The sequence below is a fragment of the Cyclopterus lumpus genome, chromosome 3 (genome assembly GCF_009769545.1).
Source record: "Cyclopterus lumpus isolate fCycLum1 chromosome 3, fCycLum1.pri, whole genome shotgun sequence".
NCBI lineage: Eukaryota > Metazoa > Chordata > Actinopteri > Perciformes > Cyclopteridae > Cyclopterus > Cyclopterus lumpus.
Genome location: NC_046968.1, coordinates 20,427,002 through 20,442,716, shown reverse-complemented (window position 1 = coordinate 20,442,716; position 15,715 = coordinate 20,427,002). Strand labels below are relative to the sequence as shown.

The window sequence follows — 15,715 nt, the reverse complement described above, 5'->3', positions numbered from 1 at the left end:
GAGGAGGAGGAGGAGGAGGAGCAGGGGCAGGGGGCTGACCCACTGAAGCGCGAGCTGTGAATGTGTCACGCGCGGCGGAGCATCACTTTCGCTCTCGGGGACGAATTTAACGAACCTCGACGCAGCAAACGTCCCCGTCACATTTCCCCGTTTCTCTTTCCCTTTCCGCGCCCTCCTGACTGTGTGTTGTTGTTGTTGTTGTTGTTGTCTTTTCCCTCTCGAAGATGGCTTGTAAAGGGCTCCAAGAAGGGGAAACCGTGGCGTCTCTGAAGAAGGAGAGCGAGAGTCTGAAGAAGAAGCTGGACGAGGAGCGGGGGAAGCTGAGCGACATCGAGTGTAAGTCCAGCAGCTCTGACCTCGTCTCCTCCTCACGTCCTCACGTCCTCGCGCTGCGTCGCAACTAACTTTGCAGAATAACATTTCTACATACAAAACCTTTCAAATTGTGGCACATTGTTAAAGATGAACATGCCCAACAGTAGGTTGTATAAAATAGTTCAAATCGGCTTCAATGTGACATTAATTGACCTGTTTATCTCTAATAATAATCCAACAATATTCCATATTGGTTCAACACATACACGCACCATTCTGCAGCATTGTAATTAAAGTACTTTTACTTTTGATACTTAAAGTAAGCCGTCTTGTAAGTATAGTATGTTTAGATTTATGTTTTCCTACTTGTACTTAAATAAAGGTTGTGAGTATAGTTCGTCATGTCAAAGGTTGTCATGAACGTCTGAATTGCGTGTTGGGACCTCAGTGAACCAGGTGGCTGAGAAGGTCGAGGTCTTGGGGCCTCTCTGCATCAAGACCAGACGTGTGCTGAAGGGCCATGGGAACAAGGTGCTGTGTATGGACTGGTGTAAAGACAAGCGTCGGCTGGTCAGCTCGTCACAGGTCGGCCTACACATACACATGTTTATTTAAGAGAACTATAGTGCTGTTTGTCTAATACAGTACAATTGTCCTTTTATGCTGAGCATCACTATAGTTAGTATATGGGCTCTATTTATGTTTTTATGTAATGCAGATGTTTATTTCTTATTTAGGATGGAAAAGTGATCGTCTGGGATGCATTTACTCTTAATAAGGTGAGTAGATGTGTGTGTGTGGTAAGACGAGACAACATAAGACAGAATAACATGAGATAAAATATGTGTTATTGTCCCAAAGGGAGAACATTTGCACGGGCAGTAGTGCTGCACACAGTTGCAATCCACCTAAAACAATACATAGCATACTTGAGAGATAACAAGTACATATAAATAGATATACGTTATAAAACAGGAGAGAAGTGTACAAGTCATAGACAGAATACATGAAACAAAAATACAACCGTACCTCCTACTGTTTTTTTATTGTATTGTACATATTGTAACCTTGCTTGCTGCTGCTACAAATACATTTCCCCCTGGGGATGAATACAGTATCTATCTATCTATCTATTTATTCAACTTCCTATCTCTTTACGCCTTCCATTAAGGTGCATTTTAGGTGATCGGATAGTCTTTGACCACATAACACTACATGACAGATGTGGCACGATGAAAATGCACAAACAGACATTGAATGATTGAATGGGACTTTTACTTCAACAAGCCTGGTTGCCCAATTTAACCTTCGATACTTCTCCACTCTGTTGTGTATGGCTATGTTTGTTTTTCTTTTTTTTAAGGGTCAGACCACCATAAGTGTTAGTGTTGACTGTTTGTGTGTGTGTGTGTGTGTGTGTGGGGGGGGTGGGTGGGGGGGGGGTTGTCCTCTGTTGCCATACTCCTCTGAGAGAGAGAGCGCAACACTTTCACAGGGGAATATGCATTTAAAGATTATCCGTACATCTGCCCCCTTTAATGTGTGTGTGTGTGTGTGTGTGTGTTTGTGAGTGTGTGTGTGTGTGTGTGTGCGCATGTGTGTGTGTGCACGCGTGTGTGTCTGAGTGCACTTAAACACATCAGGAGGATTCAGCCCGATATGATCATCATGTCACTTCTGATGGAGTAGAACAACACTCAGCATAATCCCTATTAATACAGGTTTAATGCAGCTGTGTGTGTGGCTGTATGTGGAAGAGAATAGTTGGTGTATGCTTATTAAAGAGAATGTCTGTTCCTACCAATAGTTAATTGCCATGAACATGTGTTACAGGAACATGCAGTAAGCCTGCCGTGTACATGGGTTCTGACGTGTGCTTATGCCCCCTCAGGTTGTGCTGTGGCATGTGGGTGAGTACAGAGAATTTCTCTTTTTATTGCCTGGATTTAATTTTAAAAAACTACTCTTTCCAATAAATAAAAATAATCAACAAAACAGTTCAATGAAATAAAATATTTCGATTAATTTTAATACAAAGTTATTGCTATTGTGAAAGAAAATATCTATGTAATTTAGAGATATTATCTTAAAGTGTCAATAATTTGAAATGACCCTGATTGCTCTTTTTAAATAACTGCACACTCAAGTCATATTATATAAGTAAATACTGTATACAGTTGTTTGTAAATGTGTATGTTTGGTGAATACTACTGCTATTGCTCAGTGGAACTATTCCAATTCAATATTCTGAATCTGACACATAATGCAAGAAACGTCCATTTAATATTCAGTCCTAATTTCGTCAGTTAGGATCATTATGCGATATCCAGATCCTGTGTTAGTATTGTCTACTATTTGATCCGGGACTATCTAACTTCTTGGTATCTCCTTCCAAAGCGGATTGGATAACAAGTGCTCGGTGTTCCCGCTGTCACTCGACAAAAACGAGAATTTGTCTGCAAAGAAGAAGTCTGTTGCCATGCACACCAACTATGTCTCCGGGTGCACCTTCACCAGCTCCGACATGCAGGTGAGCACCAGGCCAATGTCTTCTGAGAAGCTGAAAATAAGAGCATTTTTTAAGATGAAACTTTGTAAACTTTTATCAATGACTAACTACATTTTTTCCACTTGAACCAGAAAAACAACAACACAGACTATAAATACATACTGGAATAAGTAATGCATGTTTTGTAAGATTTGGAGATACAAATGTTTCACATTGACTTGAATACAACAGTTATAGTAGGATCTGAACCTGAAGGGTTCACCATAGCTGATTTATCTTCCCAATTACCTGTTAACATATGGAGTATATTCACTCTTTACAATTGCCACATTTTGCCCTGACATGCTCTTTTGGCAGTCTACAATCTGTACAATTAACATTATTCAGCTATTATATCACCACCTTCATGTCAAAGGTATTAGAGCCTTGCTGGTCCGTAAACCAGCAAGAGAAAAGCCCCAGTAGCCCCAGTCAGAAGGGTACATCCAGGATTTCAACCTCTTGCACCCAAAGCGATAATCATACGAGACCAAAAGGCCACCTGTCGAGTGTTTCCTCCTGTCAAAGAAATCTTGACACACATTTTATTTTATTTTTTGCATGGATATTAGGGCAACAATCTTCGATTCCGGTAAAGGTCATTTCAAATCTCAATAATGATATACATCACGATATAGAATGTTTTCTGGTGATTCAATAAATAAATAGTCTATGTGGAAAAACTGAAAAGTATTCAAGTAAGAAAATTGAAAAGCACTGAGTATTTTAATCAAGAAAAATTAACTTACGGTAACTTTCCATTAAAATTACAGAGAAAAATGTATAAATATCTCCAGCTATACACTAAGACAGATTAAGACAATAGTTTGATATTACTACAAGGGGTATTCCAATGAGCAGAGTTAAATCAATTCAGATTTCTTGAGATATTTAAATGATGCTTATCATCAATTTAGATGAAGTAGTTAGATATCTGGATATATGATTTCATCAAGTTATGATCCCATTGAAACACAATAAATTATCATATTAAGTTATTGCCACGCCCTAATTGAAATACTACAGTATATGTCTTTTTTTTCATGGCTGTGCCTTTGACTCCCCAACAGGATAGAAAGACGGTAGGGACCAGAGTCAGAGGGAGAACATGAAGGAACATGAATAATTACCTCTGATGGAGCACAGGGAGATGGATGGCAGGGCTGAGGAGGGGGCAGCCAACAGACTGGAGGGGTGGTGGAGGTCCTCAGTCCTGAGAGTATTAATAGACACTGAGTGGCTCTTATCAGGGAAAGAGGCCGTTATCGAGTTAAGAGTGGAGCACACTGACCCAAGGGCAGAACATTTAACACATAGACACACACATACACACATACTCTCACACACAGAGACATATGCAGGCACACGAGCACACTGGGACGCTCACAGCCTTTATACTTTACCAGTGAAACATGGTGGTGGACTAGATTGAGGGCTCAGAAAGTGTGTTACTATTCATCTTATTTCAAAGGCTTCCAGAGTTAGTGTGTGTGTGTGTGTGTGTGTGTGTGTGTGTGTGTGTGTGTGTGTGTGTACTCTTTCACATCTGTCTGCCAACATACCGGATGTTGTAACTATCAATGAAAAGTCTCAGAAAGTGTTTGTTTAAAGGTGACCTGCACATTTGACTCGAGCCTTTACGACCGAGGTCTTTAAATACCAACCAGTCTTAACTGCCATCTCAGATCTGGGTTTTAGTTGCAGACTACTTGTTTTTATATTTGGCTGCCGAGGACACGCTCTCTGGTCGTAAGAGGACATCAGTACCTTGGGGCGACACTGCTTGCAAAGTACTCTGCTGTCTCTGCTATCACTGGCAGCCACCATATACGGCGGCGACGTTGCTACTTATATCCTTACTAACTGAGTAGGCCTACTTTGTTTTCTATTCTGAAGACCTTTGTCACTAGACAATGAGTCTGTGAATGTATTCAAAGGCACCTTTTAAAGTGTGTGTGTTTAAGTAGTGCATTGGCTTTAAGCTAATGAGTTTTGATGTGTAAGATCTGCTGTTGCTCTGACAGAGTCGTGTGGCTTTCTCATTAAAGACATTTACATGTGGGATCACTGGGTAATTTAATGAACCCCTGCAAGTATTAATTAAATGGTAACGTGCAGGTGGTGGCAAGAAGAATCAGAATGATGCAAAGGCTCTCTGTTAGATCAATGCGGTTCCCCTCTGTGTATGTGTGTGTCAGTAATTGTGGCTTACTGATAATTGCATTCATGTTGAAACTAGAGCTACATCTCAGCGCAGGCAGGATGTAATGTGTGCCTGTGCCTGAGGTCATCCAGCAGGAGCTCTCTAATCCACCAGCCAGCACAGATCTCTGATGTCTGCTTGTGTCTCTAAGTGCACCCAATCTGTTTTCATCAGAGGGATTGCTGACATTTGGGAATTTTGTTTGTGTGAAGACATTATGCACAGTGAGAGTGAGGAGTTCTGACCTTTTTAGTGTGTGTGTGTGTGTGTGTGTGTGTGTGTGTGTGTGTGTGTCTGCCATCCTGCCTGTGAATGCATTGTAGGTTTGTGCACATAAAGTACAACAGCTATCGTCATGGTGCCCTTACATGTGGTCATATGACATAATAGAGCTCCACAGCATTTCTCTACCTGTCCACACTAAGAGAACAGACTTTCTGAAGCGTTGTGAGGATGCTGTTTTGTTTCTTTTAAGCCACAACTGAGTGACACTTTAAATATAATTACTTTGTAACAGCACTATACTATGAGTTTTTATGACACACTATACAATGACATTGTTCACATAAAAAAGCCCTAGAATAGCATGTCGAAAAAAAGTCTTAATAAAGCATGTACATTTTAAATAGTTTTGTTAGAAAAAATCCATTAAATGTTTTAGTATAGTGTGCCAATAAAAAGTAGTAAACCATTAGAATGTCTTATGTTACCAATTGTCTCAAAGACCAATTTATAATATCACCTTTCTAATCTTCAGTGCCATATTCAACACCACTGCTAGTTTCACCATATTGCACAAATGTTGTGGACATTTCAACAGAACACATAATTAATCTTAACCCATTAAAATACCTCTTTGATGGCACAAGCTGCCAGTGTTCGGGCAGTTGTTTTTTTTAAAGCTGCATCCACAGTTCCCTCAATAAATCATACAACAGTGTTTTCAAAGAGAAGACAAATTCAAAGATGAGATGAAGTCAACGAAATCAAATGTACGTATGTTGAACATGTGTGGCGTGCCCATGCTCTTGTGTCTGTTAGCTTCTGACCTCCAGCGGTGACGGCACATGTGCCTTGTGGGATGTGGAGAGCGGGCAGCTGCTGCAAAGTTTCCACGGTCACACAGCTGATGTCTTGTCCCTGGACCTCGCCCCATCCGAGACTGGGAACACGTTTGTCTCTGGGGTGAGAGAGAGATAGTAGTGTGTGTCTTTTATATTTACGACATGTGGTCGTAAAAACCCTGTAACTGATTGTGCCTGTTTGACAGAAGCAATATTGTCATTCTCTTGTGTGTGTTTGTGTGTTTGTGTGTGTGTGTGTGTGTGTGTGTGTGTGTTTGTGTGTTTGTGTGTGTGTGTGTGTGTGTGTGTGTGTCATCAGGGCTGTGATAAGAAGGCCAACGTGTGGGACATGCGCTCTGGACAGAACGTTCAGTCTTTTGAGACCCACGAGTCCGACATCAACTGTGTTAAGTGAGTCCAGATCTTTGATAAAACATTTTAAAAAGTCCACCAGTGTGACATGACATTAAACTGTCGTCACACTTCTGCTTGTACTATTCAAAGTGGAAACCTAAATTATATAATTCCTACCTAGATCATTGAAATGCAGAATGAATGAAGACATTTGTTCCGACATGTGTCTGAACACATGCTCAACATATGGACGCCCCTGTAGGCTACCCTTAGTTACCTTTTTGTAAATCTTGTTTTCAATTTGGTAAAACCTTGATTCTGAAATCTGCTTCCAATCTGGATTAAAATAACGTTTAAATCTGTCTTTCAAGTTATACATATTTAGATTGTATTTTGGGACCAACTAATGAGTTACTTTTGCTAAATGTGCCAACACACACAACTTTCTCATTCTGTTCACGTGTGTCCAGGTACTACCCCAGTGGAGACGCATTTGCTTCTGCTTCAGACGATGCCACAGTGAGTCACGTCATTTGACCTGCTTATCAGTTTTGTTGTGATGTGTCTACTGGTCATGTCAATATGTTCACGTGTGCAAAGTCGGTTGATTTATTGGGGACGCACTCTGATTCACGTTCTTGTCATAATTTGATTCTGGGGTGAACTCGGCCGTCTCATTTCTCAGATTGTGGTACTGGCAGGCGACTACAAACAGAGTAACACCTGTCAACAGGAAAAAAAGACATAATATCAGCTAAAAAGTAACGTTGACCCAATTGTACTGTAATAGTGCCGACTGTAGCCTAAATTACTATTGCCAACTTAACCCATTTGTGTCTGGTCTGTGTTGTTGCATGTTTACTGGTGCTCCTCAGTGCCGGTTCTACGACCTGCGAGCTGACCGTGAGGTAGCCATCTACCAGAAGGACAGCATCATCTTTGGTGCTTCAACTGTGGACTTCTCTCTGAGTGGTGAGGAGTTTGTGAAGCACTGAAGCTTGAGTCAACCGTAGTCTGATGAATAATATGCATTACTCTTTAGCATCTACTGGAAGAGTTTAAAGTTCACAAAAGTAGGCAGTATTTTAATATACAGAAATGCTCAATTTCAACCAATATTCCTCCTTCTCTACTTCTCCTTATTTCAAATTCCCCACTTCCACTTTCATGTACTTTCTCTTCCTCCTGCCCCCAGGTCGACTGCTTTTCGCTGGTTACAACGACTACACCATCAATCTGTGGGACACTTTGAAGGGAACTCGCGTCTCCGTCCTGTTTGGTCACGAGAACCGCGTCAGCAGAGTCAGAGTGTCACCTGACGGCACGGCGCTCTGCTCGGCCTCCTGGGACAACACCCTACGGGTGAGCTGGAGTTTCCCTGCGCAACGTGAACTTTACCATTTCGCCGTTGTTCATTTCTCCTTATTTGATTGTAATTGGAATTACATCACAACAGCTGTGTTTGATTCATTCATTTGGATAACATTGAGCTTATAATATTAATTAATGTTAACATATGAGTTGTGATCTTTAGGGGTGAGGAGTATTACTAATCAGCCCTGTGCAGTATATGTGTTTGGATCATATTGATCTTGATCAATGAGTGTCTAAAAGATTTGAGAGTCAAGTGTCGTGGTCAACAATGTCCAATATTTTGTTTTACACTCAAAGAAAAGGGTGTTGTATTTTAAGGTTGTTTAGCTTGTAACTTGTGCGTAAAGAAATCCTGTTTCTTATTTTAACCCATATGATTCTTTTCACTTTCCTCATGCAGATTTGGTCCTAGAGCTCATATCACAGTTGGGATTCAGTGACAAAAGCAAACCCGTCTGAAAGCAGCACTACTGCAGGAGTGTGACTTATAATATTCATTATAACGGTCTTTATGTCGTTATATAAAGACCTAAAATGTCTCTTCTGAATGAGAACATATCATCGTATTGTAACTGTAGTGTGAGTATTCCTTGAAGGTGCAGTCAAGTTTGGATTCCTAATATTTGTTATTGTTAGCCTGATGACCTGATTGTATGAATATGTAATTGTTTATGCTGATGTAGAGGGAAATAATTGTGAGCGTAAAGAGCCGCATGCGTCTGCTCTGTCATGTAGATCTGCAGAAAATATCAACGATATATATATATATATATAGAATTATCCAAAGGAAGACAACTTCAATGTAGACACCAATGTTGTTGTTTTTAATATACGGAGTTGTCAACAGCTTAGATAAATTACTTGTGAAAAAAATTAAAGAGATTTTAATTATCGTTTTGTTGTTTGTAGCTTTGATTTCTCTTCTGCCTCCAATTCACTCAGTTCTGGTAACCTCACTGGAGTCAGAACAGATTAAGGTGAACCGACATGTTTATGCGTTTACAAAATACGAATGGATGATTGGATTATTCACTGATTTTAACGGAATCTGCCACACAGGCGCCATTCGACTGCACCAAGGTTGATCTAGAATAGATTCAATCCCAATGGCTGACATTTGCATCTCTATATGTTCTGGAGGGGTGTAACTATCCTGAGATCTGATGATATTGTCAATATGGTCTTGTGCTATTTTCACAGACTATTCTGTATGCATTGTTTTGAAAACAATATTCTTTGAAAGACAAGCCGAGAATAAACGTTATCCTGATTTTATAAATAAAAAAAGACAACTAGATGGGCTCAAGGGGAACTGGAGCGTACTGACGAACACTGTGGTTGCATTGTTTGCCACCAGGGGGCGTTGCGCTTCATCACTATTGTACCAGGAATGCCTGGCTTTCCTTTCATTTGCCTAATTTACGAATACATATCCTGAGATAACTTTCTTTTATAACTTTTAGAAATGCTGGTGCACAATTGTGGAAGACTTACCGCTCTTTACACTCAAGTTGTTGAGCACCTGATGTCATTTTGTATCTCTACGTGGGAGATTACACTACGTGTGTCTGTGCCTTCATGACCAAGCGTGTGTTCTAGAAACCTTATTGATCAGATGGTTTCTGCATTTTACACGTCTTCTTTTTTAACAATGGTCAAAGGTCAGTCGTCCTTCTCCACCACATCCCCCGAGTGTTGAGAATATACCTAAAATGTTTTTATATAATTACTAAATGGTAAAAGGCACCCAAACCAAACTGACCTGTCAATAAATCCACAGGAGGTTATGAGGCTGCTCTGTGATAACTTCTTGTTCCTTCCTTTCTGGGGGAAAAAAGAGAATATTCAGTGTCAGATGATCGAATTGCAGCTCATCTCATACAACATGTAATCTGGAAATTTGTAGGTTATAGCTTTATCAATTCCTTTTTTAAATTTTTATTTCAATTCAAGCCTGGATCAAAGGTTTTTCTGGAAATCCCAGAGGGAAACACCAACGTCCAGCCAGAGGTTGTTGAGAGAGGTGGAGAGAAGAGGACCTGATGCCTGAGAGGACGGTTATTACCACGCAGAGGAAGTACCCAAACATACCAGCAGCTACACTACCTCCTAAACCGCTTCCTTTGACTGCCGTTCACTTGATTACAACTCAAAGCATGTTTCACTTCCCCATGAAGACCAGTGAACTGTGTGTAGTTGACAAAAAGTAATATCACACACTGAGAGCCAGAGGAGTGAGACTATTTGGTGATGAATGAAACCAAAAACCTACAATCGTGAGCCTGCTCTCTGCCTTTCCAAAGCAGAGGTGAAACGTGGCTGAGACCGTTATTTGGTTTAGATAGGTCACATGAAGATGGCATGAATTTACATAAACGTGTTGAGAGTGGGAGGATTTCAGTTTTGCAGTAATGAAAGTCAACTAATATTGTTGTGATGCATCATCTCAGGCTGGGACTGTGTCTCTTGACTTTGTGTTACAAAACATATTTCTACAAAAAAAATCAGCCAATGATGCATTTCAAAAACTGTTTGTTGTGAGAACAGTATGCTTAATACTTTTGAAATGTAGGCTATCCTATCCCGAGAAGGGCTGCAACTAACTATTGTTTTTGTCATAGTTTAATTTTCTGATTATTTTTAGGAGTAAACAATGAATTGTTTGGTCTATACAACGCCATAGATGTGACAAACTGCTCAAAAAAACAAAAACATAAATACTCAATTTTTAGGAGATAGTTGATGTTTGATTTGTTTGTTTCTTTTTTAAATTGCTTTTGCTGAAAAGATAACCTTAACTAAAATGTTCCTTTGATTTCTCCCTACAGGCAACTGCCATTGTTACTTACAATTACGTTAGACGTATAAATTGCATGAGCACTGCCACCTGACTCAACACTTCATATCAGACCTTGATTAACAGACACACACTATGGCAAAACAATTTATTCCAACAACTCACTTTTATTTGTTTTCTACATGATAAACGATTTAATTGGGTGTATTTTTCACGTTGCTGTCGGATACCCCCCCCCCCCCCCCCCCCCCAAAAAAACGGTTACCACGCTACAAAGGGACTTTCTCGGGTCTTTTTGCGGGCAGCAGGAGCGGATAAATAACCCGGAGGCGGAGTCAGACGAGAAACGACATCAGCCAGTTGAAGGGAAGCAGTGAACGTATCGAGGATCTCCTTCCGCCGTCCGTGTGTGCAGAGAGCAGTCTGATATCGCTGGGAGGGTAAGCTTTTGTTCCTTTTACGCACGGGAAACGTTATGTCGCCTTCTTACACGCGAAATATTACACTTCGATCCCCACCGAGGCGTTCGTTTAATACTACTACTAATAAAACGGCGTTTAAACGCGCCGGTTCGTGGTCGAGCTGGTTCATCGTTCGCCTGTGTGGGTGAATGTGGTCCTTTGTGTCCTCCATTGCTCTGGTGACGGACCAACGGTTCGTGAGCGGAGGGAACGAGCCGGCCGGCCCAACGGCAAGTTCACCATTCAAACCGAAACCTGATGATCAACGGCACGCTGCTGTCGTGCTACCGTGAGCGCTTCTATCGTTTTGCTAGTCCTTTTAACTAACGGCGTTAGCTGCCTCGAGCCTCCAGCATCACCCGGCTCGCAGGAAACGAGAGCTGCAGTTCACACGAGAGGTCTCTGACGCTCGTGACGCTCGCGCTAGCGTCGCTGTTAGCTGCCCAGTTCCCCTTAAACTAACTAAGCTAACTTACCACCGCAATTACATTTTTACACATGGCTGAAGATATGTCGCGAGGGACTGGGTTCAGATGCACGATTATTAACACCCCCCCTTTTTTTTGGTACACCTTTTTAAAAGAAGAAAAAAACGAAGGGCTCGTGGTAATTATGGTGGTAATATATGAATAACGTTACTGTTCTGGCCAAAGGACGCCGATGCCAACTGAACTAAGCAGAGCTCATGTGAAACAGTCAAACAAGAATCAACTAATTGTTTATGTAGCTAGTTTTTACAAGTAGCCTATAAAATACAAAACTGTCTTTTAATTTTAATTAATATAGAATTTTCTTTAACTTTGTTCAACAATTAATTTTAAGATTTCACCGTGGGCTTTAGAAATCATGATTATCATTTGCACAGTGATCTAAAGTTGTATGGCCCAACCAATATTTACATATTTGGCAGATAAATTGATAACGTGAGTAACAGTTTCAGTGTTGAATTGGTTAATACTCGTTAAAACCATATGTGTTTTTTCAATAGCAGTGTCCCTTGGGTTATACAATTAATTGAACTTTCCCCCCCTTTTTTTTCCCTCATAAGAAAATGTCGTGCGGGCTGTGGAAAGAGACCTTGGCTCTGGCAGAGGACTACCTGTACCTGTGCTGCACAAGCCCACGGCCAGCCCCTCCACCTCCCAGCGAGTCAGCCACTGCCATGAGGCGCCTGGCCCAGGACATGGAGACGCAGCACCAGGCTCGCTTCCACTCCCTCGCTCAGACCTTCCTGAGGCAGTGCGGGCCGGACCCCTGCTCCAGCCTCAGGAAGGTGATAGAGGAGTTGGTGGGAGACGGACACTTGAACTGGGGGAGGGTTGTTTCCCTTTTCACCTTTACTGGGGTGCTGGCCAGGCAGCTGCTGGAGCAGAATGGCACAAAGCTGGGGCTGGACCCTGGGCAGGAACTAGAACAGGAGTCCGGAAACTGCAGGGGACTGGCGGAGACCATAGCTGATTACCTGGGAGAGGAGAAGAAAGACTGGCTGCTGGAGAATGATGGATGGGTAGGTTAAAACAACACGTCTGCTTCTAAACTGACAAATGGTAGATAAGAGAAGTATTTTAATTGTTTCTAGGCTGGTGAGCCAGTTTAAAACGGAACTGTAAAGAATCCCAGTACGTGAAAGTGACCATTTTAAACTTTTGCTGTTTGAAATCACCTAGTTTGACAGAATCATGTTTTCTTCCTGCGTGGGTTTATATTCAGATCAGTGTGTAAACGTGGCTTTAAAAAAAAAAAGTCTGTGGCTTAGTTTAGATGTAGCCTTTTTTTCCCTTCACTGTTCGCTGATGAGACCAGCGTTCCGAAGGCTCATGTGGCTGCCATGATTATATGAATTGTGGAGTAGCAATAGGCCAGATTGTGAGGAATGTAGTGTTGAAACAACCCGCAGCAGTGCACATTCAGAGCCATGATCAAACTGTTGGTCTTTAGATTATCAGTGTTTTGTATTTGTTAAACAAAAGTTGTGTTGTCAGGCCAAATTTGACTATAAACTTGTTTAGCCATAAAAGTACAAAGATCATTTTAAACCTGCTCGTTGTGGTTAAACTGGAAAAACTTTACGACATGGTTATGAATGACTACGTAGATGAAGGCTCACCAAACCGAACACGACTGAAGTTGACTGTCTGCTTTTGTGAATGGGTTCGCCCTGGCCCCCTTCCAAAAACCCACACAAACACACACACACACACTTACCCCTCCTTTCTTTAGCTGGCAGCTGGTTCCAACAGGCACGTAACCTGCTCAGCCAGATGGACTTTGTGGTAACAGTCAGAGCTTCTGTGTGTTGAATTTGGCAATGGCCATATTGAAAGTTAGCATGCTATGACTAGAAAAACAAGCAGCTGCAAAGCAGAGAAACAAACACCTGGAGGCGAGCAAGTGCACTCGCTGGTCGAGTCTGTGGCTGCAGTTTGAAAACATGAAGGAGAAACACAGCTGGTGATTGGGCTGAACAGAATCTGACCTCGCTAGTTTTTATTTTCTTGCCAATAGAGCAAGAATTAGTTATTAGGATTACCAACTTTACTAGTTTCTAGACAACTCGCACGTTTTTCAATAACTTCAGGTTGAGACTTATTCTGTGCTGTCAGGATATCAGCAGCACCCCGAGTACAAATGTATGCGTTTGGGAAGAAACCCGGGGCTGTCGGGGACACTTGACATATTTTCCAAAACGTATTGTATAATTGCCACCAGCTGTCAGCTAAGCCACTGTTGGTTAGAAGACATCTTGGCAGCCAATGCTTTCTTTTTGTTTTTTAAAAACCTGCAGCGTATGCCAAAAAACCTGAAAGGTAAATATTCCATCTTGCTGTAAACAAGAAGTTTCTCAACATTTCTTTTTTCTCTCGTAGGAGGGGTTCTGCAAGTTCTCCCGCAGTGCCAGAGAAGTCGGCCAGGACTCGTCCATGAAGACGGCGCTGTTTGCTGCTGCTGGTGTGGGCCTCGCTGGACTCACCTTCCTCCTAGTGCGCTAGCTAGCCTTCTACATCCTGAACCAATCCATGTTCTCATTTCATTCAGCACAAATAAGTAGACATTTAAATTCTAACATCAATGCTGCAAAAACAGGCGTTAATCTGTAGTGAATTCAGGGTTGTATCAAGTCATCAACTGAATGTTTGCACATACTCAGACAACCCCCTCCACACACACACACACACACAGGCATTTCGTCACTCATTCCTTAAGATTGTAAAACATGATTTCAATGCCATCAATACTTTTGAAGTGACATCAGCTTGCATATCAGACAGTTACATTACAAAAGCCCAGCTTTCTGCTCTTTGTGTTTTCAACTGTGCAGCTTAAAGACTTGATTTCAATTTTCCCACAGCTTTTGATTTTAAAATTGTCAGCTGCCTTTTTATTCATGTGTTTACCCGAGTTGTGTATGTGGTATAGAGCCATTCTAGTGTACAATGTATAAATTAATATATTATATTTATATGAAATGAAACTGTAAGCAGTGGCCCTTTTTTCTAACTGATCCACAGCTAATTCAGTTATTTCATTTTCAAGTCTGTCCTGCATTCATGTGAAACTTCTGATTTACATGAGTCGACAGCTGAATCAGCGCTTACGACAACACAACGGTGCTATATGTTGTGAAATGTTTCTCATAACCATTTAACCAAACAGGGACCAATCTGACTACAAACACATCGCTATTAGAACAAACTGTTGCTATGGCATTCCCCCTCCACAAATCCCTTAAACATTATATTTTTACATTGTTTTGGTCTATTTATTTGTCACTGTTTTTATAATAAAAAAAAAAAAAGCAATTTATTGAGTTCTTTGTGATTGAGTAAAGTCTGCTTTCCTTTTTCAGTGTTTACCAGTGAGTTGATGTCACATTTTATTTTTCCCTAAATCTCCATGCAGCAGGTCTGGAGTGTGTCGAGGAATATAAATGGTAAATTATCTGGCCTCTTTTTCATATGCAGACATATTGCCATAAATAAGATATGTTCTGCTGTCTGCCTCTTGGCTCCTGACCATCACAGTGCTCGGGTTACGCAAAGTGCTGCATGAGCAATAAATTAAGTCAAAATGTATTCTTAACTGGCTGAGTTAGGAGAAACTCCTAAAAATAAGAATAATGGTGTGCAGGTCCTAACCTTTTTAATTACTTTAGATAATTAGGCTACGCAGGGAACTTATATTGTCTGCAGGCCACAGTCACTAAGCTACTTTTACCATTTTGTGCATAGTACATTTATTTTAGTACCGTACTTGAATAATTGTTTATACTTATTAGCGTAAAAAAAAAAAGGTATTTAACCCCAATACATTATTTAGCATATATATTTACGTATTTGTTACTTTGGTAATGTAACCGTTATATCTTTTAAATGTACCAGTGATAGATTAGAATGTAATGGCACTGGAAGTATCAACATAATCTATGAATCAAATTAATAGCGATTTTTCAAGAATGAGTTAAAGTTGCAGTGTATAGACTAGACTGAAACTGACTGGAAGTTTTGTAGCCCAGGGTTTTAACACACTGAATGAACCCAGAAATACAACTCACAGAAGAGATAAAGTATGTCATTTTATCACAAATAAAGCCTGTGTGTG

The 15,715-nt window shown here is 40.9% G+C and overlaps 2 protein-coding genes and 1 long non-coding RNA gene across 4 annotated transcripts; 2 read left to right on the top strand and 1 right to left on the bottom strand.

The window, feature by feature from the left end:
* The first annotated feature begins 81 nt into the window (after nucleotides 1–81).
* Nucleotides 82–8,751, top strand: gnb5b (guanine nucleotide binding protein (G protein), beta 5b). Of its 2 annotated transcripts, XM_034560412.1 has the most exons (11): nucleotides 82–336; nucleotides 764–900; nucleotides 1,053–1,094; nucleotides 2,149–2,225; nucleotides 2,713–2,845; nucleotides 6,108–6,251; nucleotides 6,450–6,541; nucleotides 6,955–7,003; nucleotides 7,360–7,456; nucleotides 7,680–7,846; nucleotides 8,259–8,751. In XM_034560412.1, exons 1-11 carry the CDS (start codon nucleotides 225–227, stop codon nucleotides 8,268–8,270), a joined length of 1,062 nt encoding a protein of 353 aa, XP_034416303.1. In that variant the 5' UTR covers nucleotides 82–224; the 3' UTR covers nucleotides 8,271–8,751. The 2 variants fall into 2 exon arrangements, with proteins under 2 accessions (XP_034416303.1, XP_034416311.1); XM_034560420.1 differs by lacking the exon at nucleotides 6,108–6,251.
* On the bottom strand, nucleotides 2,773–9,931 carry LOC117749729. Its single transcript, XR_004611732.1, has 4 exons — nucleotides 9,621–9,931; nucleotides 6,116–6,246; nucleotides 3,994–4,076; nucleotides 2,773–2,875 (listed from the first exon to the last, which is right to left on the bottom strand). It is a non-coding gene; the product is annotated as an uncharacterized LOC117749729 (long non-coding RNA).
* A 1,032-nt stretch (nucleotides 9,932–10,963) lies between these two features.
* Nucleotides 10,964–14,916, top strand: bcl2l10 (BCL2 like 10). The gene is made up of 3 exons (XM_034560432.1): nucleotides 10,964–11,095; nucleotides 12,165–12,623; nucleotides 13,984–14,916. Exons 2-3 carry the CDS (start codon nucleotides 12,168–12,170, stop codon nucleotides 14,104–14,106), a joined length of 579 nt encoding a protein of 192 aa, XP_034416323.1. The 5' UTR covers nucleotides 10,964–11,095; nucleotides 12,165–12,167; the 3' UTR covers nucleotides 14,107–14,916.
* The last annotated feature ends 799 nt before the right edge of the window (nucleotides 14,917–15,715 follow it).

What these genes read in the sequence shown, in the direction of transcription:
- gnb5b (XM_034560412.1), top strand. Translation starts at nt 225, where the DNA reads ATGGCTTGTAAAGGGCTCCAAGAAGGGGAAACCGTGGCGTCTCTGAAG. An exon ending in GGAACACGTTTGTCTCTGGG is followed by an intron (nt 6,252 to 6,449) that starts GTGAGAGAGAGA and finishes GTGTGTCATCAG; the next exon opens with GGCTGTGATAAGAAGGCCAA. An exon ending in TCCGACATCAACTGTGTTAA is followed by an intron (nt 6,542 to 6,954) that starts GTGAGTCCAGAT and finishes ACGTGTGTCCAG; the next exon opens with GTACTACCCCAGTGGAGACG.
- bcl2l10 (XM_034560432.1), top strand. Translation starts at nt 12,168, where the DNA reads ATGTCGTGCGGGCTGTGGAAAGAGACCTTGGCTCTGGCAGAGGACTAC. An exon ending in TGCTGGAGAATGATGGATGG is followed by an intron (nt 12,624 to 13,983) that starts GTAGGTTAAAAC and finishes TTTCTCTCGTAG; the next exon opens with GAGGGGTTCTGCAAGTTCTC.